This window comes from Nansenia antarctica (genome assembly GCF_963989245.1).
Source record: "Nansenia antarctica genome assembly, chromosome: 1".
Classification (NCBI taxonomy): Eukaryota; Metazoa; Chordata; class Actinopteri; order Argentiniformes; family Microstomatidae; genus Nansenia; species Nansenia antarctica.
In genome coordinates, this window is record NC_137674.1 from 54,204,801 (window position 1) to 54,224,235 (window position 19,435).

General features: G+C 43.3%; 1 protein-coding gene across 1 annotated transcript in view; it reads left to right on the plus strand.

Annotated features, from left to right (window-relative positions):
* The window catches only part of syne2a (spectrin repeat containing, nuclear envelope 2a), a gene marked incomplete at both ends in the record, with an annotated part of 85,226 nt that overhangs the window by 16,205 nt on the left and 49,586 nt on the right, over positions 1-19,435 (plus strand). Inside the window, 8 exons of the mRNA XM_080524118.1 lie at positions 2,147-2,332; positions 2,807-2,929; positions 3,166-3,327; positions 3,685-3,747; positions 12,863-13,062; positions 13,613-13,745; positions 14,362-14,495; positions 15,559-15,919. Of these exons, the coding sequence (XP_080380244.1) occupies positions 2,147-2,332; positions 2,807-2,929; positions 3,166-3,327; positions 3,685-3,747; positions 12,863-13,062; positions 13,613-13,745; positions 14,362-14,495; positions 15,559-15,919 (1,362 nt within the window). The remainder of the gene's footprint in view (positions 1-2,146; positions 2,333-2,806; positions 2,930-3,165; positions 3,328-3,684; positions 3,748-12,862; positions 13,063-13,612; positions 13,746-14,361; positions 14,496-15,558; positions 15,920-19,435) is intronic.

The following is a 19,435-nucleotide window of genomic DNA, read 5'->3' on the forward strand; positions in this document are numbered from 1 at the left end:
TCCGGTTTTCAGTGGACAGTGTCTATACAACGTGTGTACAATTTGGCTGGTCATTCAGTCGTGCTAGATTAGAAATCTGGCAACCCTGTGCGCTATCGTAGATCTGGCAACCCCGTACGCTATCGTAGATCTTTGAGTAAACGAATATAATATATATAATATATTATATAAGTATAAATAACGTTACTTGCTCAAAGATTTACGATAGCCTTTTTGGCTGCACAGTACAAAATACAAATAACAACAATGATAATACTTTTTTAGTAATATTTTATTCACATGTAAAATATATGCCATCATGTTAAATAACTTAATACCCTCCCTAAAGCACATATTTCATCAAAAACAAAACCAACATATTCATATGCAGGTATGCAAAGTTATAGATACGTTCACTGAAAAAGCTTAATGTCAAGCCCTGACAACACTATATTTGTACTTTGAAATTGCATGCATGTATTATGTATGTTACACTAATGTTTTTCAAACTACTGTTACAATTAATTTGGTTCCGTTTGTATTGGAAACTGTTATTAAACAGTTTATAAGAGTACAGTAACGTAATAAACTAGTGTTTTGATGCTAGCTCCGAAATGTTAGCTAGCCAGCTAGCCACCTCTTTGTTTGTGAGCCAGGGCCAGCCAGGTAGAAACAAACAACTGTTACAATTAATTTGGTTCCGTTTGTATTGGAAGCTGTTATTAAACAGTTTATTTTACATTTTACATTTTTGGCATTTAGCAGACGCCTTATTCCAAAGCGACTTACAATCAATACATTTGAATACTAAGCATGTGAATCAGCAGTCCACTATTCGTTGCAGGAAGAGTACGGTACTCTAGCTCGGGCCCGGGGCCACTGATAGAAGGAAAAACCTTCTCCCTATTATCGCCTTCTACTAAAACTTTTTTTTTTTTTATATTACTGGAGAAACTGAGAAACAGTACAAGGTGGGCAGTAGAAGTTCTTAGGGACACAGTAGAGGGGAAAGCGGGTGTCTTTAGGAGACGTAGTGGTGAGGGTCAGAAGATGTCTCAGGAGGAGCAGTTAAGATGTAACCTGAAGAGATGGGTCTTCAGTCTACGACGGAAGATGGGTAGTGACTCTGCCGTTCTGACAGCCGTGGGGAGCTCATTCCACCAGCGGGGAGCCAGTGTTGTGAAGAGACGTGATCGGGCAGCCCGACTGCTGTGTAGAGGAGGTGGGGCCAGTCGGCCAGCCGAGGTGGAGGAACGGAGTGAGCGGGCAGGGGTTTGGGGGGTTACCATTTCCTTCAGGTAGGAAGGGGCTGTCCCTTTAGCTGCCTGGTATGCAAGCACCAGGGTCTTGAATCTGATGCGAGCTGCTATCGGGAGCCAGTGCAGGGTGCGAAGGAGAGTACCGTAATAGACTAGTACAGTACCGTAATAGACTAGTGTTTTGATGCTAGCTCCGAAATGTCTCCGCTCCGCCTACGACTCTCGTTTTTTGGCACTACAATACCCTCCTTATAGCACATATTTTATACTCTCGCAATGTAGTTGGCATCTTGGTGACGACGGCTCCAATCTCTCCCAGATCCACGTCAAACTCCTGTCTGTTCAACCTGAAGTAAGTTGTCTGGAGCGGTCCTCCTGTACACTACAGCCTCAACTGTTGACCAAGTTGAACTCTCATTTCATTGTGAGACTGCAGTATCTCGTAGACCCACAACCAACCGCCTCCTTTTAACGTTATGGAAAATTAGTTGATGCTCAGCAAGCTAGCTGTCTATGACCGAAAGACGCGTGTAAAATGTATGCTCCAGTCTCTCTTTCGCGGTGCGATTAAATCGCACGCCGTGTGCATTGGGATGAGATTTTATCATAGACTTCAATGGTGTGAGTTGAGAATCGAATTTTGTGGTGCGACAAAATCGCACGCCGTGTGCATTGGGCTTTACACTTGTGTAATGTGATGTAACAATACAACGTGAAACACTGTGTAACACAGCACCAATGATGCACTGGAAGCCACACACACACATTAACTACCTTTAAAAAATCAAATGCAAATCATAGGTTACTCTAACCTAACCCTTACAAACAAGCTGGAGTCGCTTCTCTAAGGGTGTGTATGACTGAAACACGGTGTCTGAGTGTCTGTCTTTGTGACGGCTGTACTGTAGATGGTCCTGGAGGACTCAGAGCGTATCCGGGTCACTTTCAAGGGCTTCGGACCAGTGCTTGGGGAGATGTCTGCCGTGTTTGACACCACTACCCTAACGAAGAGACTCATCCAGATGGACCTCAGAGTCACCAGTATGCAGCAGAACATCACTGGACCGCTGGAACAACTCCTGCATGTTACAGATGTGAGATGGCCAGGCGTTCTCCAATGTGCATCCGCTATTGAATCGCTATTACATTGATCAGAATAACATGATCTACAGTTTCAGGCAAAGAAATGTTTTGCTGCAGTGTTGTCAAAACAGATGGGAATGCATAGTCAGGGGCATATTTCATAGATGTATTTCATTGCATGGGTTCTAGTGCGTAGATTGCCTATGAACATCTTTGTTGGTGCTGTCGTGCCACCCTGCGCAAGAGTTACTACATGAAGTGTAGTATGTTTCAGTGCTTTCAATTGCACTGGTGCAACCACCTACACATATCAGGCTATTACTGATATGTTGTGGAGGAAATGCAAAGACATATTTTGACATCAGTGATTTACACTTTTTGCAATGATTACATGGATATTATGAAACTCATGTCATGAAGTGTAACAATGCTTTGTTTGTGGTGCCCCTCATCTGAAAAATCACAGTATTCTTCCTTATTTTTAGGAAGTGGATGCTATCGAAGCAGAGGTTGCGACGATGGAGAAGAATGTGACTAAGATCAGAGCCATCCTGTCGTCTATGGACGCATCAGACCTCTCAGCGGAGGAGTACCTCCGCAACCGTCAGGTGAGGCATGCCTTTGTGTCTCAGCACCTCTGTGTGTGTGTGTGTGTGTGTGTGTGTGTCTGTGTCTGTGTCTGTGTGTCTGTGTGTGTATATGTGTGTATATGTGTGTATGAGAGGAACATTATGTGTGTGTGTGTGCGTGTGTGTGTGTGTCTCAGTATTAGTGACTGCTGCCCCCCCCCTGCCACACACACACACACACACACACACACACACACACACACACACAACTCTAGGTGATCCTGGCCAACATACAAGCCATGCAGAGGACAGTGAAGGAGATAGAGAGCTGTGAGGCAGAGCTTTGTCTGCCTGGGGGGGGAGAGGACACTCTCACAACGTTCCCCAGAGCCAGCCAGCTCAGATACACGCTCAGAGAGCTGGAGCAACTCATGGAGGTACAAACACTCCCGCCAACTCCTCCAAATTGTTTCATACTTGTTTTCAAATATTTCATCAGAATGTATACTTCTCGACCCAGGTCTGCCACAAGTACAAACAGAGTGTCGTATCTAGCACCTGCTGCCATATAACTGCAAAATAAAGGCTGATCAGCTGTTTTTGGCGGGTATCAATAACATTTGACAAATTTGTAGTTAGACAATAATTGTCAGACTACCGCACTTCATTCATTTTCATGTGCCTTCTCTTTCTCTCTCTCTCTCTCTCTCTCTCTCTCTCTCTCTCTCTCTCTCTCTCTCTCTCTCTCTCTCTCTCTCTCTCTCTCTCTCTCGTTCTCTGTCTCTTATGCCAAGGTGAAGGAGAGGGTTGCTGGCATGGCTGCTGCCACAGAGCTGTTGGGGAAGACGAGCCAACAGGTACACACTCACCTTTGGTTGGATAACCAAAGACTAACTTCAGAAAAATTGGTCCCGGCTTTTTATGAGATATAATATCCATCATTTGTTTTCTAAATAATCTTGGAATAACTATTTGGATAAAGCTGCTTTACTGTAAGTAAAGAGTAACACCATAAGATGAATCAGATGCTGGACTGAAACTGAAATCTGTTCACCTTTCAGCTCTCCAGAACCAACACTGCTCTAACATGTTTCCGAGCTATACTGTATTTACTAACCAATTGCTAACCCATACTGTGAAGCAGGAAACATTTGACCCATATTATTCTGAGGAAGATGAAGATGACTACGATGAAGGGAGTACTGACTCCTCATCCTCTGATACGCTAACCAGCAGTTTCCCAGAGGTAAAGAGCTTAATCAATCAATCAAACAAATGATCAATCCATCTTTTTTGTATAGCCCATTCTTACCACACCTTCAGTTTTTGTGGAGCTGTCTTGGTCTTGGAGGCTCCCATAAAATCTTCAAGGAGAACGGAATCCCTCTGTCCTGTTTTTGTTGACAGTTTTTGTCAGAGATAGTAGGAAATACACATGCCATTCCCAGGAATGTCACCTGGTGGCATAATGTTGGGAATGTTATCACTCAGCCACAACACAACCTCAACAATTCCCTTATGTCATGTTTTTTTACTTTTGCCTGCTCGCGGCTCTGTCAGTATTGATTGATTGATTGACTGATTGACTGAACATTTTCATTGTGTGAAGCGCATTGAGTTGCATCTTGTAAGAAATGCGCTATACAAATAAAATTTGATTTGATTTGATTTGATTTATGTGACTGTGACTGTGGTCAACGAATGGTGTATAGTATTTGTTATCATATAGAATTGTGTATGTATGTATTGCATGCAGCCATACAATAACCATCATTAAAGGTAATTGTCTCTGTTAAGACCATGCTGGGATGTTATGTGCTCAATTAATGGCTTCTGGCATTAATGGCATCTGCAAGAAAGGTGTTTCCCTTTCCGGCACACTTTTTGTATGTCTCTATAAGGAAACAAATGTGTGTTAGCAAAACTTTGCATCACAATCACTCCCACGTGGAAATTGCAAGTCTGCAGATGAGATTGTTCTTGTTCAGATGAATCTGACACTGATCTAAAGTCACTTTTGCAATGGATCCAAATAGGCATCTTCTACTGTGAGACTTTTCCAAGAAATATGTTGGATGCTGTCAAAAGCAGCTACTCTGTGTCCATTGCCTCTTAAGAGACCTTCTGCCACACACCCAGTAATATCACCACCATATCCTCTTTTGCCTCTTTACTCTGCGTGTGTTTGTGTGTGTGTGTGTGTGTGTGTGTGTGTGTGTGTGTGTGTGTGTGTGTGTGTGTATGTATGTGCGCGTGTGTTTGTGTCTGTGTGTGTGTGTGTTAGGACCCAGACAAGACATTATGGGACCAGGACATGGCAGAAGCATGTCCAGCAGCTGCAACTGCCCTGGACAATCTTTCAGTCACCGAGGTAAGCGGACCGTATTAGTTGATCTTCTATCTGTGGTAATATCCTTATTTCCCTCAACAGTCACTATAGTTTACCATAGTTTAGCACTAAACCACTCACATATTATGTGAAACTGTTCAATGTCCCTTCAGACATAATGTTGACTCCTCCCTCTCGTATATGTGTTGCTATACCTTACATGAGAAATAGCACATGTTAAAATACAGTGCCCAATACTGGGACATTTAAGCATATACAATTGCTGAAGTAGAGATTGTCAGCTTTTATTTGATGGTATTTGTGTACATGATGGTTCCGCCATTCAGAAATTACAACATTATTACTAACTATGTGTAACCCCTGCCATATGGGCGGGGCCTGAGTTCTATTTTAAATAAGTGGCGGTCTTACCTGTAATAATAAACTATTCAAATTATGACGATCGGTGCCTCCATTAACTATGTGGAAGTATTTTAAATAGGACTTCCTTTTTAATCCTTTTAATGTATTTATGTTTTAATATATCATGTGAATTGCCTATTACCTGTTTATGACACAACACAGTGGCTTTAAATGCAAATACCAAAGGGTATATATTTATTTACCAAATGCTACATTTAAAGTGTTGGTAGTCAATTATAATGTTATACATTAGTAGGTTAAACAATATTCAAACAATACAGTCAATAGACAATATTCACAATACAATGTCAACAGACAATATCACAATATCACATAAACAAAATATAGGCTCAAAGCCTATTCCAATTCCTTTCCAGGAAATAAATGTAAATGTTTCCAATAAACTCAGTTGTCAACTCAAAGGATTCACAATTGTACAATGTAATGTTCAGTAAAATAAAAAGGTGGGCCCACACTCACACACACACGCACACTGTAACTCAGTCCATTAACCAGAGTTACCGTTGCAGCTGACGTTGCTTGTGAGTGGGGGGCCTTGAAACAGTTATGGCCACTTCACTCGTTTACACAAGCCTCAAATAAAAGCATGTGCGTGGTTCAGTACTCACGTAACCTCGTGGGGGACTCGTAGGTAAACGAAGGGGTTGAAAGATCCGACAAAAGAGGCAGAGATGAGGGGGGATGGGTATGGAGCTATTTTAGTGGCAGCAGAAATTGAATTGTATTTGACAGATTGAATTGAATATGAGCACAAATTGAATTGTATTTGACAGATCTGAATTGTATTTGACAGATTGAATTGAATCTGAGCACAAACTGAATTGTATTTGACAGATTGAATTGTATTCAATTCAGTTTTCATTATTTTAATTCAGTTTTCAAATTCAGTTTCTCTAAAAACAATTCGTTTTTTCTCAAAATACAATTCAGTTCTCAAAATACAATTCAGTTTTACTCAAAATACAATTCAGTTCTCAAAATACAATTCAGTTTTTCTCAAAATACAATTCAGTTTTAGAGGCACTCATCCGGGGACTCATATGTTTATGAATAATCCCCCTATTTCAGGATACCCAAAAGTAATGGGACAGATTTATCAAATGTCCAAATGATGCACTAATGTTTAGTATTTGTTTAGTATTTGGTCAACAATCCTTTGCCAGCAATAACTTCTTTGTTGCCAGCGTACATCTTCAGTTGTTTGTTTTTATATTACATATTGACATTGAATTAACATTAACATTAAATGTATATATATATATATATATATATATTATTTTACTATGAGGACATTTATGATATATCAAAATAATTATATTTCGAGACCATATCTTTATTTGGATATCTACAGTATATATCTAAATGCAGTGTTAGGGAAGCTACTCTGAAAATATTTAAAAATATATATTTCAGTATTTCTTAGATTAGCAATGACTTAACAAGGAAAGAAGCTGAACTACACTAAAGCTACCCTTGAGAGAAATATCATTTTTCAAATTAAAGCTACTGTTGAAAAACATCCAACACACAACAGTCAGTTACTGAAAGATGAACAGTCCACATTCCAAGTGGTAAGAAAAAATTGTGAAAAAGTTCAAGGGCAGGAATAAGCTGAAATGAATAATTTAATTTCAATTAGTATTTTCTTTGTTTTCTTTAGGGAAAATGTAGTTAGTTGTCACAGTCGCTTACTACACCACTACATGAGAAAAAAACTACTGGAAAATACTACTCGGATTTGAATTTAGTTGAACTACCACCACACTACTGAACAATGCAGTTAAATGTGTAAACTTCATAAAGAAGTGCCATACTGTACTCATAAACTCAATGGAATTCTTGATTTTATCATGTCTCGTATTTCCTTTCCATTCTTTTTTTTTTCTTTCTTTTTTTGGAGTGATGGACTCTAATCATCTTCTTTTCCTTTCAGGAGTTTGGAGCTTCAGAGACATTAGATGAAACAGGTTCTGGTTCACTAAAAGAAGAGACTTGGCAAGCAGCTGAAAACCCAGGCAGAGGGCCTCTGAAAAGCCTGTCATTACCTGTACAGTCAGGGCCCGTAACCAAGGATACTATGTCAGAAACCAAGAAACCTGAATCAGTAGTTAAACCAGCCATTGAGATTAGTTTAGTAACTAAGCAAACTGGACTAGTACCTGGACTGGTAACTGAAGAGATCAAATCAGTATCTGAAACTAGTTCAGTGACTAAGGGGACAGGTTCAGTAACCATGGCAACTGGCCCAGTAACCAAGGCATTTATGTCAACACTTGAAGCAAGTTGGGTAACCATGGAGGCTGCACCTGTACCTTTGAAGACTGGAGTAGTAACCCAGGAGACACAACTAGTTCCCAAGAGCGAAGATCTAATGAGCATCATAGCCAGTCATGGCAGCACAGGAAATGAACCACATCAGGGACAGGAGACCAATACCAAGACTCAAAGCAGGTAAAATACATGCCACACACACATACGTGCACACACATACACACTCACACACACTTGTGTGTGTGCACGCACAGACACACACACACACACACACACACACACACACACATACACACAGACACACAGACAGGCATAGACAGACGCACGCACGCACGCACGCACGCACACACACACACATACACACACACACACAACTCTTTTAAAATGTTTCTGTCTGTTTCCAGAACTGATGGCATCATCAGCATGCCAGAGGATGAGGAGGAGGGGAGGTGGGTCCGTCTTCATACCCAGCTGTCCAAGAAACTCAGTCGTCTGACAGATGTGCAGGAAGAGTATCTATCAGGGGTCAGTTCACAGTCCCAATCCTAGTTCCATCTGATGGTTTGATTTGGGTTTTAATATGTCAAAGTGTGTTGGACCCAGGTGTGGTGCAGATCAGAGTAACGGAGACGGAACGGGAGTAAAATAAAGTTTCTCTTACTTTAAATGCAGGTTAGGGCAAGTTTTTATTTTTTTTTATTTTTTTTATTTTATTTTATCCCTTTTTCACCCAATTTAGTATCCAATTATACCCAACCTAGTGTCGCATTATCCCCTGTCGCATATTGCGTAGGATCGGCCGCACGCGCACCCAGTGGCCGGCAGCCCAGATGAGAGAGCCGATAGACTAGCTACCTGCCCCTCGAGCCCAACACTGTTATTCCGGCACCAGACGGGGGCGGTGTTGCGCGACGGATCCTTATCCGGAAATAGCCTATACCACCCTCGGGAGCGGCCGTCCAATATGCTGCTCCCCGTGGGCCCCGGCCATATCCGGGTCTGGCGAGACCGGGTTTCGATCCCAGTCCCCAGTGGGCAGCTTGCACCAGAGACTGATGCTTAGACCGCTGCGCCGCCGCAGGGCAGGTTAGGGCAAGTTTAATGGCCAGCAACTCGCAGTTCCCCACATCATAATTTTGCTCCGCCGCAGACAGCCGGCGGGAGAAAATAGCACAAGGGTGAGTCTTATTGTCCTTGGAACAACGCTGATACAGAACCGCCTCTATCGCAATGTCAGAGGCGTCCATCTCCACTACAAACGGTAGGGACGGATCCGGGTGAACCAGGATGGGGGCTGAGGTGAAGCTCTGTTTCAGCACGGTGAAAGCGTTCTCAGCCTCCGGGGACCAAGAAAACGAGCGCAGGCTCGTCTGTGTGAGAGCTGTCAATAGAGCGACTAGGGCACTACACCCGCGAATTAATCGGCTATAAAAATGGGCAAAGCGTTGTAACTGTTTTAATGAAGAGGGTCGTGGCCAGTCCAACACCGCAGTGACTTTTCCACGGTCCATCCGTAAGTCCCCCCTGTCCACCACGAACCCCAGAAAAGAGACCGTGTCCACACTTACACTTCTCTACCTTGACAAAAAGTTTGTGGCGGAGAGGGTGTTCGAGCATCTGTTGTACGTGTATCTGGTGCTGGGTTAAATCCTTAGAAAAAATGTAAATGTCGTCAAGGTAAACGAACACACAGTGGTCAAGGAGGACATTAGCTAGCCCCCCCGTTTCCCAGCTTCTCCGGGCATGTGGCGAGTAGATGCCCACTCCACCCGCAATACAGGCAGCGCCTCTCTCTCTGACGGCGATGTCGCTCCGTCTGGGAAAGGCAAGCCGCTCTCAGTTGCATGGGCTCGTCGTAGGCCAGCCCCCCCATGAAGCCGGGAAGCCACACCCGACGTGGGGCGGAGAAGTGCACCCCTAGCCGAGCCTCTCTCATGGTCCCGCTCCCGGCGCCCGCAGAGAGAAGTCGACTAAGTCGTCCAGCTACTCAGGCAGCTCTCGGAAGGATAACTTGTCCTTCATGACCTCCAAGAGCCCCTGTGCATACAGGACGACCACAGAGCGCTCCTCCCACCCGGTCTCAATAGCCAAGCTGCGGAACTCCACTGCATAGTGGGGAAGGACGCTGGTTGCAGACTGAAACTTGAAACTTGATTTTGTCAATTTATTTGATTATGCAAGCTGATAAGACAAAGGTCTGCAATTGTAAAGAGGATAATGGTGATGGTTGTTGGGAGCCCTGGTGGTATTGCTGAGAGATGTCTGATGTATATGGCGTGGAACCATAAGATTCCAGGACTCCCATAGAGGTCTGGTACTGAAGGTTTGTGAGCTGAGGGTTGAGTCAGCTTGTTTTGGTCCTGAAGGTTGGAGCGTATGTAGCTATGGTAGGCTTGTGATGAAGAACAGTACGGTACGCAAAACTGATGAAGAAGGAATCTGAAGGTGGAGTATGTCATTGGCGAGAGGGGGATGTAAGTGTTTGAGTACTGAGGTATGTGTTGAGCTGGAAGGAAGATCAGAGTGGAGTGATCTAGTGAGTCAGCCTTGCTGCTTTTGACTGTGGACAGGGTGTATCCTGGTTTGAGGGTGTATCCTGGTTTGAGGGTGAACTATGTGTATCCTGGTTTGAGGGTGAACTAGGGTGGAGTTGAAGGTGGCGAGGAGTAAGGCAAGGTTACTGGCATTGATGCCTCAGAAGAGTACGGTGATGTGCAGGTGAGAACAGGCAGACGGTGACTGTCAGTGCATCGTTGAGGTGCAGTGAGGTTCCAGTTGTATGTCTGAGAGGAGCTGGATGTTGGTCTGCGTGCGAACAGCATGATAACCATGAAGTGAGGCTCCGGTAGATGCATAGGGAGGATGTGGTTTAGTAATGATGCTTGAAGGACAGGGTGTCCAGCTGGATGCCGAAGAAGTTGGACTAGGCCCTCTGTCTTACCCACAGAAAGAGGGTGCCAGAGCTGAAGATGGGAGTGACCGTGACAGTGCCTGGAGGCGTTGAGAGTGTTGATGGCGAGCTAAGTCATTGGTGCGACTTGTGTTCAGTTGGGTTCAGTGTCAGAGGGTGTGGAACAATGTTGTTACTCTTGTATTGAAAATGGGCTGGACCGGGGGTGAAATTAGCCATCAAAGACCAGGGCCACATGCTAAAAATAGATAGACATTGTATTGTCAGGTCAACAAAAAGAAAGTCAGCTAAATTGCTTATAAATACATAGCAAAACACACAGGTGACCAGTAGATAAGGTAAGTATTTATACACAATTGGTTAGGAGTGGAGCTGACATTCGTTGAGACTTGGTCTGCGTCCTGTTGAACCACAGTTAAATGAACTCCAATAATTGGCCCTATTTTGACAAAACTGCAGTGAAAGATGTGTCTTGCCATTGTTCATGAGTTTTGATGTGACGTCATTAAACATGTCATAACAGGGTACAAAGTCTCCTCTAGCTAGGAGTGTAGCAAAGTGCTGTGCCCACAGCAAGCTATTTTTTGTTATAGCAGGGCTGGGCTTTTGTTGTTTCTTGGCTGCCTTACATTCAATACAGTGCTTTAGCTGGCAAGGTAGCTATGATTAGTGATTATGCTAAAGCAAACATTTTAGACATTTCTATGCTAGTAAGAGAGTAGCTTGCTAGCAAGATGGGTTAAAACACATTTAGATATTGTTTGTTTCATTTTCAACTGAAGTAGCATCACCTGCCAAAACAAAGATTAAAGAAAAAAGAAAAAAAAACATTATTGTTGTATAAAATGTGACCGCAATGTAAAGTGTAACACTATTGATCATTTTGAATTATATCACTGTCAGTGGCTTTAACCATTTTAGCCCTCATTCCTAACTTTTCCCAGATCATATTTAATATCAGTGGAGGACGTGACAGGCAGAGGTGGATTGTGAATGACTGATGTCTGAGCAGGGTGTGTTGAAGAGCCAATGAACCGACAGGTGGATTCTACATGATTGATGTTCCGAGCCTTTGGCCCCCATTTGACCCCTTCCAAGTGAATAACTATCTAGGGTGTGTGATGCAACGGCTGTAATCAAACTGACTTCGGGATGAAACTCTTCTTCCAATAACTAGCAGTGTAGAATACATGAGACAGATCTGCAGGTGGACTGAATTTCAGTGGATGAAGGATTCATGGCCGCCCACTGGAAGTTTTTTTTAATTATCTTTCTATGGCACACTTCATTCCAAATCCAATTACTCAGAGGAATGGGACGTCGTGTTGTCTCAGAGAACCCAGTGTTCCATTTCCACCATTAACTCCCCATATTGTCCTCCTCCTCCCTTTTACAATTACAGAAGCTTCTTTCTCAGATGGAGTGACTAGAGTAGGGTATGTGTGTGTGTGTGTGTGTGTGTGTGTGTGTGTGTGTGTGTGTGTGTGTGTGTGCGTGTGCGTGTGCGTGTGCTTGCGTGGGTACATGCACTACTCCTTATCGGTTTTCCTTAATAGATTTATGGCTTCCTCTTTGGGAAACGATGAAGGGTGGATGTTGCCATAGCTCTGAATGCAATGTCTAGGAGGGGGAGTCCTGTGGCTCAGCTGGTGAAGCATGCCGCTTGTAATGCGTAATGGCATATATTGTATTAATAGAAGTTTCTTTCTCTCTCCTTTTTTCTCCTCTTTCACTTATTTCTGTCTATTTTTCTACCTATTTCTCCACTTCTTCACCTCCTATGCCTCTCCATTCCCCCTCTCCTTCTCTCCCCTTTCTTCCTCTCACACTCTTTTTTTCCACATCCCATTTCCTGCTTTTCTCTCCCTCTCTCACCCCTATTCCCTCCTCCTTCTATTTTCCCCCTTTTCCCCTTTCCGCTTCTCTCCCACCCTCAATCTCCTCTCTCTCCACATTCTCCCACTCTGTCCCACTATCCTCTCTCTCCTCCTTCTCCTTCTCTCTCTCCCTCCTTTAGCGAGCGCTGGTAGTGCTAGAGGAAAACTGGCCAGCTTTGGCGTCAACCATGGACCAGGGGAAGAAGGCCCTGCAGACCCAGGGGTGCAATTCCGGAGCTGGCCCTATAGGGGGGGCCCTAGGTCTGCACTGGTGGGGTGTCCACAGCAGAGCAGAGCAAGAGAGTCAGCGCTGGCATGATATCAGTGCCAACTGGGCCAGGTACAATAGACATACAGAGGAGCGCTAGTAGCAGGAGGTGAAGGGGTTAACAAGGTGTTACTCACCTACTGGTCATATACATAGTGGACAAAGACACACACTTCAAATGTGCAATGAGTAACAATTTCAGTGATAGAATGTGGCTTGTTTACACACTTATTTCTAAACAAAGTCACATACTGCACATTGCAAGGAAATAAAAATAAAAATGTTCCAATACGTTCGCATGTTCACGGTACATTTTATAAGTAGTTTACTTTATAAAGATAATTTACTGTAACATCACAAATCAAGCGTGTTTTCTGAATAAATGCCTCTGTGCCAGTAATCAATATACCCACATACTAAAATAGTGGATTAATTACAGCAATCAAAGATCAAATGTGCATTGTAAAGCATAAGAATATGAAACACTTGATGGAAATATGAAATATGAATACATCGAGCTGACTCAATTTTCACGGATTCTCAGTGACAAAAGAAGATCGGTTGGTTGAATGTTCTGTCATATTCTACCAGCCTGAAACCCCCATGTTCTTCTTGTCTTCAGGTTACACAATGATTCTGCATCACTTACTAAGTGGATGGGTGGGGCCAAAGTGCACCTGCGAGCGTGGTCAAGTCTGCCCCATACCACACCTCAAGATGTGGAGCTCACACGTAGCTACCTCAAACAGTCACTGGTAAATTAGCTAAGAGTGAAATCTCTTAGATAAGGCAGAGAGAGAGAGAGAAGTAAGACTATAGCTGTGTTACATAATGTACTGTATGTACTGTAATCCTGATGTGTGTAATGTAACTGTTATATTTGTACTGCAATATTTTCAGAAATGTCAAAAAACAGAATTCAGCCCCTGACTGTCGTATATCATCTCTAAATTGTCTCTGTTTTATGAATTGACTTAAGCATGTGACATGTCAATGTTAGACCCCTTCCGGTCTAAATCGATTTAAAAACGTGTCACGTGGCTATCACCTCTTATTGCCGTGCCTATGCGCTTATGGAATTGTCGAGTGAAACGTATTGCTTGGGTGAAGCTGAAGCACCTCTAAAGTCAATTGGAAGTCACACATGATATTGCTTTTTGTTTGACTACACATGGTTGCACCAACCAGTCAGGTGGCGCTTCCCTGGTGTGTTTGAGTGTGTGTGAGAGTGTGTGTGTGTGTGTGTGTGTGTGTGTGTGTGTGTGTGTGTGTGTGTGTGCGTGTGTGTGTGTGTGGGGGGGGGGGCCTTAATATGCCATAGTTTCAACCTTGGTATGTGAGATGAACACTGTGGTCTTTCCCTCTCCACAGCGGTTCCAGGTGGAGTCTGGGAATGGTGCAGAGATTTGGGTTGCTCTTGACCAATCGTTTATCAGTCTGAAGGATGCAGTCAACCCTGGAGAGGCCCAAGTCCTCACAGAACGAGTGGAGGGGGAGAGGACATGGTCAGTACCACAACTGACATGAACTCTTTAAAATAAAATCCAAGTTTATTTGTCATATACGCAGAACACAGCCGTAGATGGTGCAATTAAATGCTTTGGACAAGCTAGCTCCACAACAGTGCAAAAGAGTCCTAATAACAACAATAACATAGTATATAACATACAACAGTAATAGTAGTAAGCAGCTGAAACAACACTGTTACTATAACTCCACTATTAACAACAACAATAATGGAGTGGGAAGATAAATATAGTAGTAGCAATAGTAGTGTGTGTGTGTGTGTGTGTGTGTGTGTATGTGTGTGTGTGTGTGTGTGTGTGTGCGTGTGTGTTTTCGACTTACGTGCCTGATAAAATCAAGGTAAACAAATTGAGTTAATGCAAGCATGAAAACAGTGGAATTCGGCCTTGGGATGATCTGTGATCTGAAATAGAGGAAGGGAGTCTTCCCCGGTGGCTAGGCAGATTTATACCAGGGTTTCCTGGCTCTGTCTACTTGGCCTACACAAAACAAAACACTTTAGCCACACACTCATTTCTGGAATGGTACACTCAGGATTCATTGACATACCTGTCTCCACAGCCTTGTAATACATTGTTAATATACTCCTTTAATATCCTCCTTTAGAATTGAAACATTCATACCAGTTATCTATGTCTTCATCCAAGTTATCAGAGGTCAAGGTGAGATGTGTTGGTAGTAAGGCATGCTAGCAGCTGTTCTTGACTTTTTTAATTGTTACTCTATTTTGCCATTGAAAAGAAAGAAGCTCCTATGTAGTTTATTCCAAGTTTCAACCAAGTAAATGACGAAGACCTACTGAATCGAAACAGAATCAACTAGTACATGGGATCAGCAGACAGTACCCTGTCTTCTCATGCCATTGTGTTACCCTGCATGGAAGTCGGATGTGCATACAGACCCAGATTTACTCAGATTTAGGTTTTAAGGTTTAATTCCCTTTTGAAAAAACAGGTACGAACTCACACACACACCTGGTCCAAACTTACACACACCTGGTGCAAACCTTTACCTCGAGAACTGTGTTTTGCTCTCCCTCAGGTGTAAGGCAGTATTGCAGGAACTGGCTGAGGAGCTCCTGAGGCAAAGGGATCTGCTCTCTCTCTGGCATGAGTACAGCTGTCTGTCTGACCACTGCTCCCTCAGTCTCCAACACCACCAGGACCAGTGGCTGGCTGCACTGTTGTGCTCCCCACCCGGGCCGCAGGTCAACACACAGGATCAGAGGCTGGCACTGTTGTGCTCCCCACCCGGGCCACAGGTCAACACACAGGACCAGTGGCTGGCACTGTTGTGCTCCCCACCCGGGCCACAGGTCAACACACAGGATCAGAGGCTGGCACTGTTGTGCTCCCCACCCGGGCCACAGGTCAACACACAGGACCAGAGCCACTCAATCAAGGTGTGTGAGCAAATGGAACACTCAAAAGAGAGAAAAATATATAAAGATGAGGTATGAAAGTAATTTGCTTGTATTTGATACCCGAGTATAAATGATATACTAATTTGAAAGAGTCCTAAGCATGTATCAGGAGTAGACTGTATACCATTTCAAGCAGAGGTAAACAAAAAACGTGTATACACTACCTGGTTACATACCTATTGCAGCTGTTTGTCATCATGTGATATTTTCGGAAAGAGCCGAAGACCATCAGAACCCAAATGCATCACGGCCTTGTTAGAACTCAGACACTCAGACACTGCTAGAACTCAGAGACTCTTGTCAGACGTCTGAGTAGGCATGGAACATTGTGTCCAGAGGACATGGCGAAGCATAGAAGCATAGGACTAATTCCATACCTGAGCTTGCAAACCAAGCGCTCATTTGTTTCCTGCAGAAGGACAAAATTGTGAACAAGCAGTGAGCAACAATTCTCCTGCTTGTATTTGTGCATGATTAATCATTTCTGCCCACTTCAAAAGCACTATTGAAAATGTTTTGGCCTATTTCACATCTGTAAACACAGACGTGGAATCCACTTTGTCAAAAGGATACGTTTCTGAAATTCAATGGATGCAAAATGTTCAAGATGTTCAGATATGATCATTTCGATTTTGCTTCTGATTCAGAGATGCCAGAGTACATTTTAGTGAAGGACTTGTGTATATGCATTAAGGACTGTAGTCAAACTTTCAAGAACTTTCATGCTTTGCATAGGCTTTCATGTAAAGTAATTTTTGTGGCTCAAAAGCTGAATGAAAACTTATATTCAAAGTTTGGATCTCTTTCTCAGAGAGTGTTATTCAGCATTTTCCCACTTGAATCTGTAAAAATATCCATCCTAATCATGTTACTCGTGGCGCTGCCACATCCTGGTTTGACTCGAGCATCGTTAGTATTCACACATTAGTGTTTATTTTCCCCCTTCTACTTTGTCTGTTCTATCCATCACTTTTGAATTATGTTGATGCCATTTGGACATTTGCACCAGTATTCAATGTATGAATCTCTGATGTACAGCAGCTCCAGGGTGAGGTGTTGACCGGATTGCAACTTCTCAGAGGGGTCGTTGGTGATGCCCTGAGGAGTCTGGAAAACGGAATACAAAATAGGTAAACGAAAATGTCTAGAATAATTTTAAAAAGAAGTGGTTTTGGCTATGTTTCAACATTTTCAGCCTTATTTTGAATGAAACACTTTTTTTGTGGGAGCTGGCTCCATGTCACATTGCTAAAAATAAGATACACTCTAATAGAAAGATGATTTGTAATACAACATCCTATTGGGAGGTTTACGCTCACAATTTCAATGTTGTAAATTTAACCAGGGAACACAATGCTCTTACCAAGAAGTGAATAATTACACAGCCTCATGCATGACTCTGGGCCTCTAGCAGTTTGGGAATCAAAGCTTGCGGTCTTGTATTTCTTCTTAGGACCTGTCATCTTGGAAAGTAATTAAAAGTGTTTCCTGCTGCGTTCCTTCTAGCCGGAGTAATGACGTCCCAGCTGCGAGCATAACTCACACACACAGATACACACACACACACACACACACACACACACACACACACACACACACACACACACACACACTGGGAAGCATACCCTGTACTTTCAGCTCTGGAACAGCAAGCTGGCTCAATCTCAGGATCCACACATAAATCAAGCTGTGTACAGCCAGGGTGGAAACATCCCAGCTTTTAAAAGACACTCACTACAAGGTCTCATCTTTTAACCTCGTCTTCATTTAAGGCCCAGAGTTATAGAGGGGAATGCCTCGCCAGATCTGTTTTTATCAGCAGGAGTGGTAGATTGAATATCTAAGAATGGGTTGAGCCAGTGTTTGATGTAGGATATTTATCTTCTGTTGTTGCTAGTGTAGGAACAGTGTATGAGGGAATATTTAAGGAGTTGTTCTCTCCTTGTAGCCCTCCACTTGTTTTGTCCTCATTAAACAGTGACCCATTGATGATGAATGTGACAGCAGCTAGTGAAACCGGGAACAAGTCACCAACCAATCAAAATGTTCAGACTTTTATTCTGAAAAATGTAAATAAATGTCAATGTTGTTGTCAAAATCAACGACACACTCACTAGTCAACTAACACAGCTTGTTTTGTGAGCCTGCTAACAATGAAAAGTAGTGTTATAGGTAGTAGTGGGGATTACTCTCCGAATCCATTGCATTGCAATGTTTTGGCTTGACTAGCGAGTGTGTCATTCATTTTCAACGTTCAAACATGCTAAACAAACTCCAATACGTCCAAACTCTGGCCGTCTGCTCACCTCCACTCGCCGCCGTGACCACTTCACCCCTGTCCTCCAAAACCTACACTGGCTCCCGGTCAAACACAGGATCCAATTAAAAATCCTACTCACCACTTACAAAGCCATCAACAATCTGGCCCCCTCCTATCTTGCCAACCTCATCCCCCTCCACACCCCCTCCCGTTGACTCAGGTTTGCTGACCAAACCACCCTAAAGACCACTATGTCCAAGCTCCGGACCTGGGGTGATAGGGCCTTTTCAGCCACAGCTCCGTCCCTCAGGAACACCCTCCCCAACCACATCAGACAAACCCACCTCTTCAAGCTCGCCTTCACCAATGAACCCTCTCCCCCTCCCCTTCCCATGTGTCCCCAGCACTACCTTAATTAGGCCCCTATACTTGCTTTTATTTCTTTTTTATTACTACTCGATCTTTTCAGTTTGTAAAGCGTCTTTGAGTGTCTAGAAAAGCACTATATAAGTCTAATGTATTATTATTATTATTATTATTATTACATTTTTCTTAGAAAATTCTTACCAAAATACCAAATACCAATGAAAATTCTTACCAAAATACCAAATACCAATGAAAATCCTTAACAAAATACCAAATACCAATGACAATTCTTACCAAAATACCAAATACCAATTCTTACCAAAATATGCACCATCAGGGTTGAACCTTAAGTTTGAGAGCGCAGGATTGAGAACACTGCCGTAACTAAGGCTAGCTAACTCTGCTGCAGCGCGTTAATGGCCGAATCTCAAAACCTTCTTCCGAGTCTTCATGTCCTCTCTCCTCGTCTCTTTCTCATAACACCTTGGAGGAGAAGGCCAGTCGTTCCTACCCTTGGACCAGTGGTGTAGTCTAGTTTTTTCTAGTGGGTATACTGTGATTTTGCCCTCCCAGTCAGAGCGACACCTGTCCCGTAGCGACACCCCATAAGCACCACCACACTCACTTATGCATACAGTATGCATCTACACCGGTGTTTGCTGCCTTGGGGGGGGGGCATGGACCGTACTTGTACATCAAGCTGCCTCACGCTACAGAAACAGGAGATAGGCTCCTGCCCCCTAAGGCTACTTATGTGGTCTTGACTACCTGTCCACTTTCTCACCTGGTTCTTGCTGTCTCTCTGGTGTGCCGACACCATCCTGCTCTCTCTCATTCTCTCCCTCTCTATCCTCCTCTCTCCCTCTTTT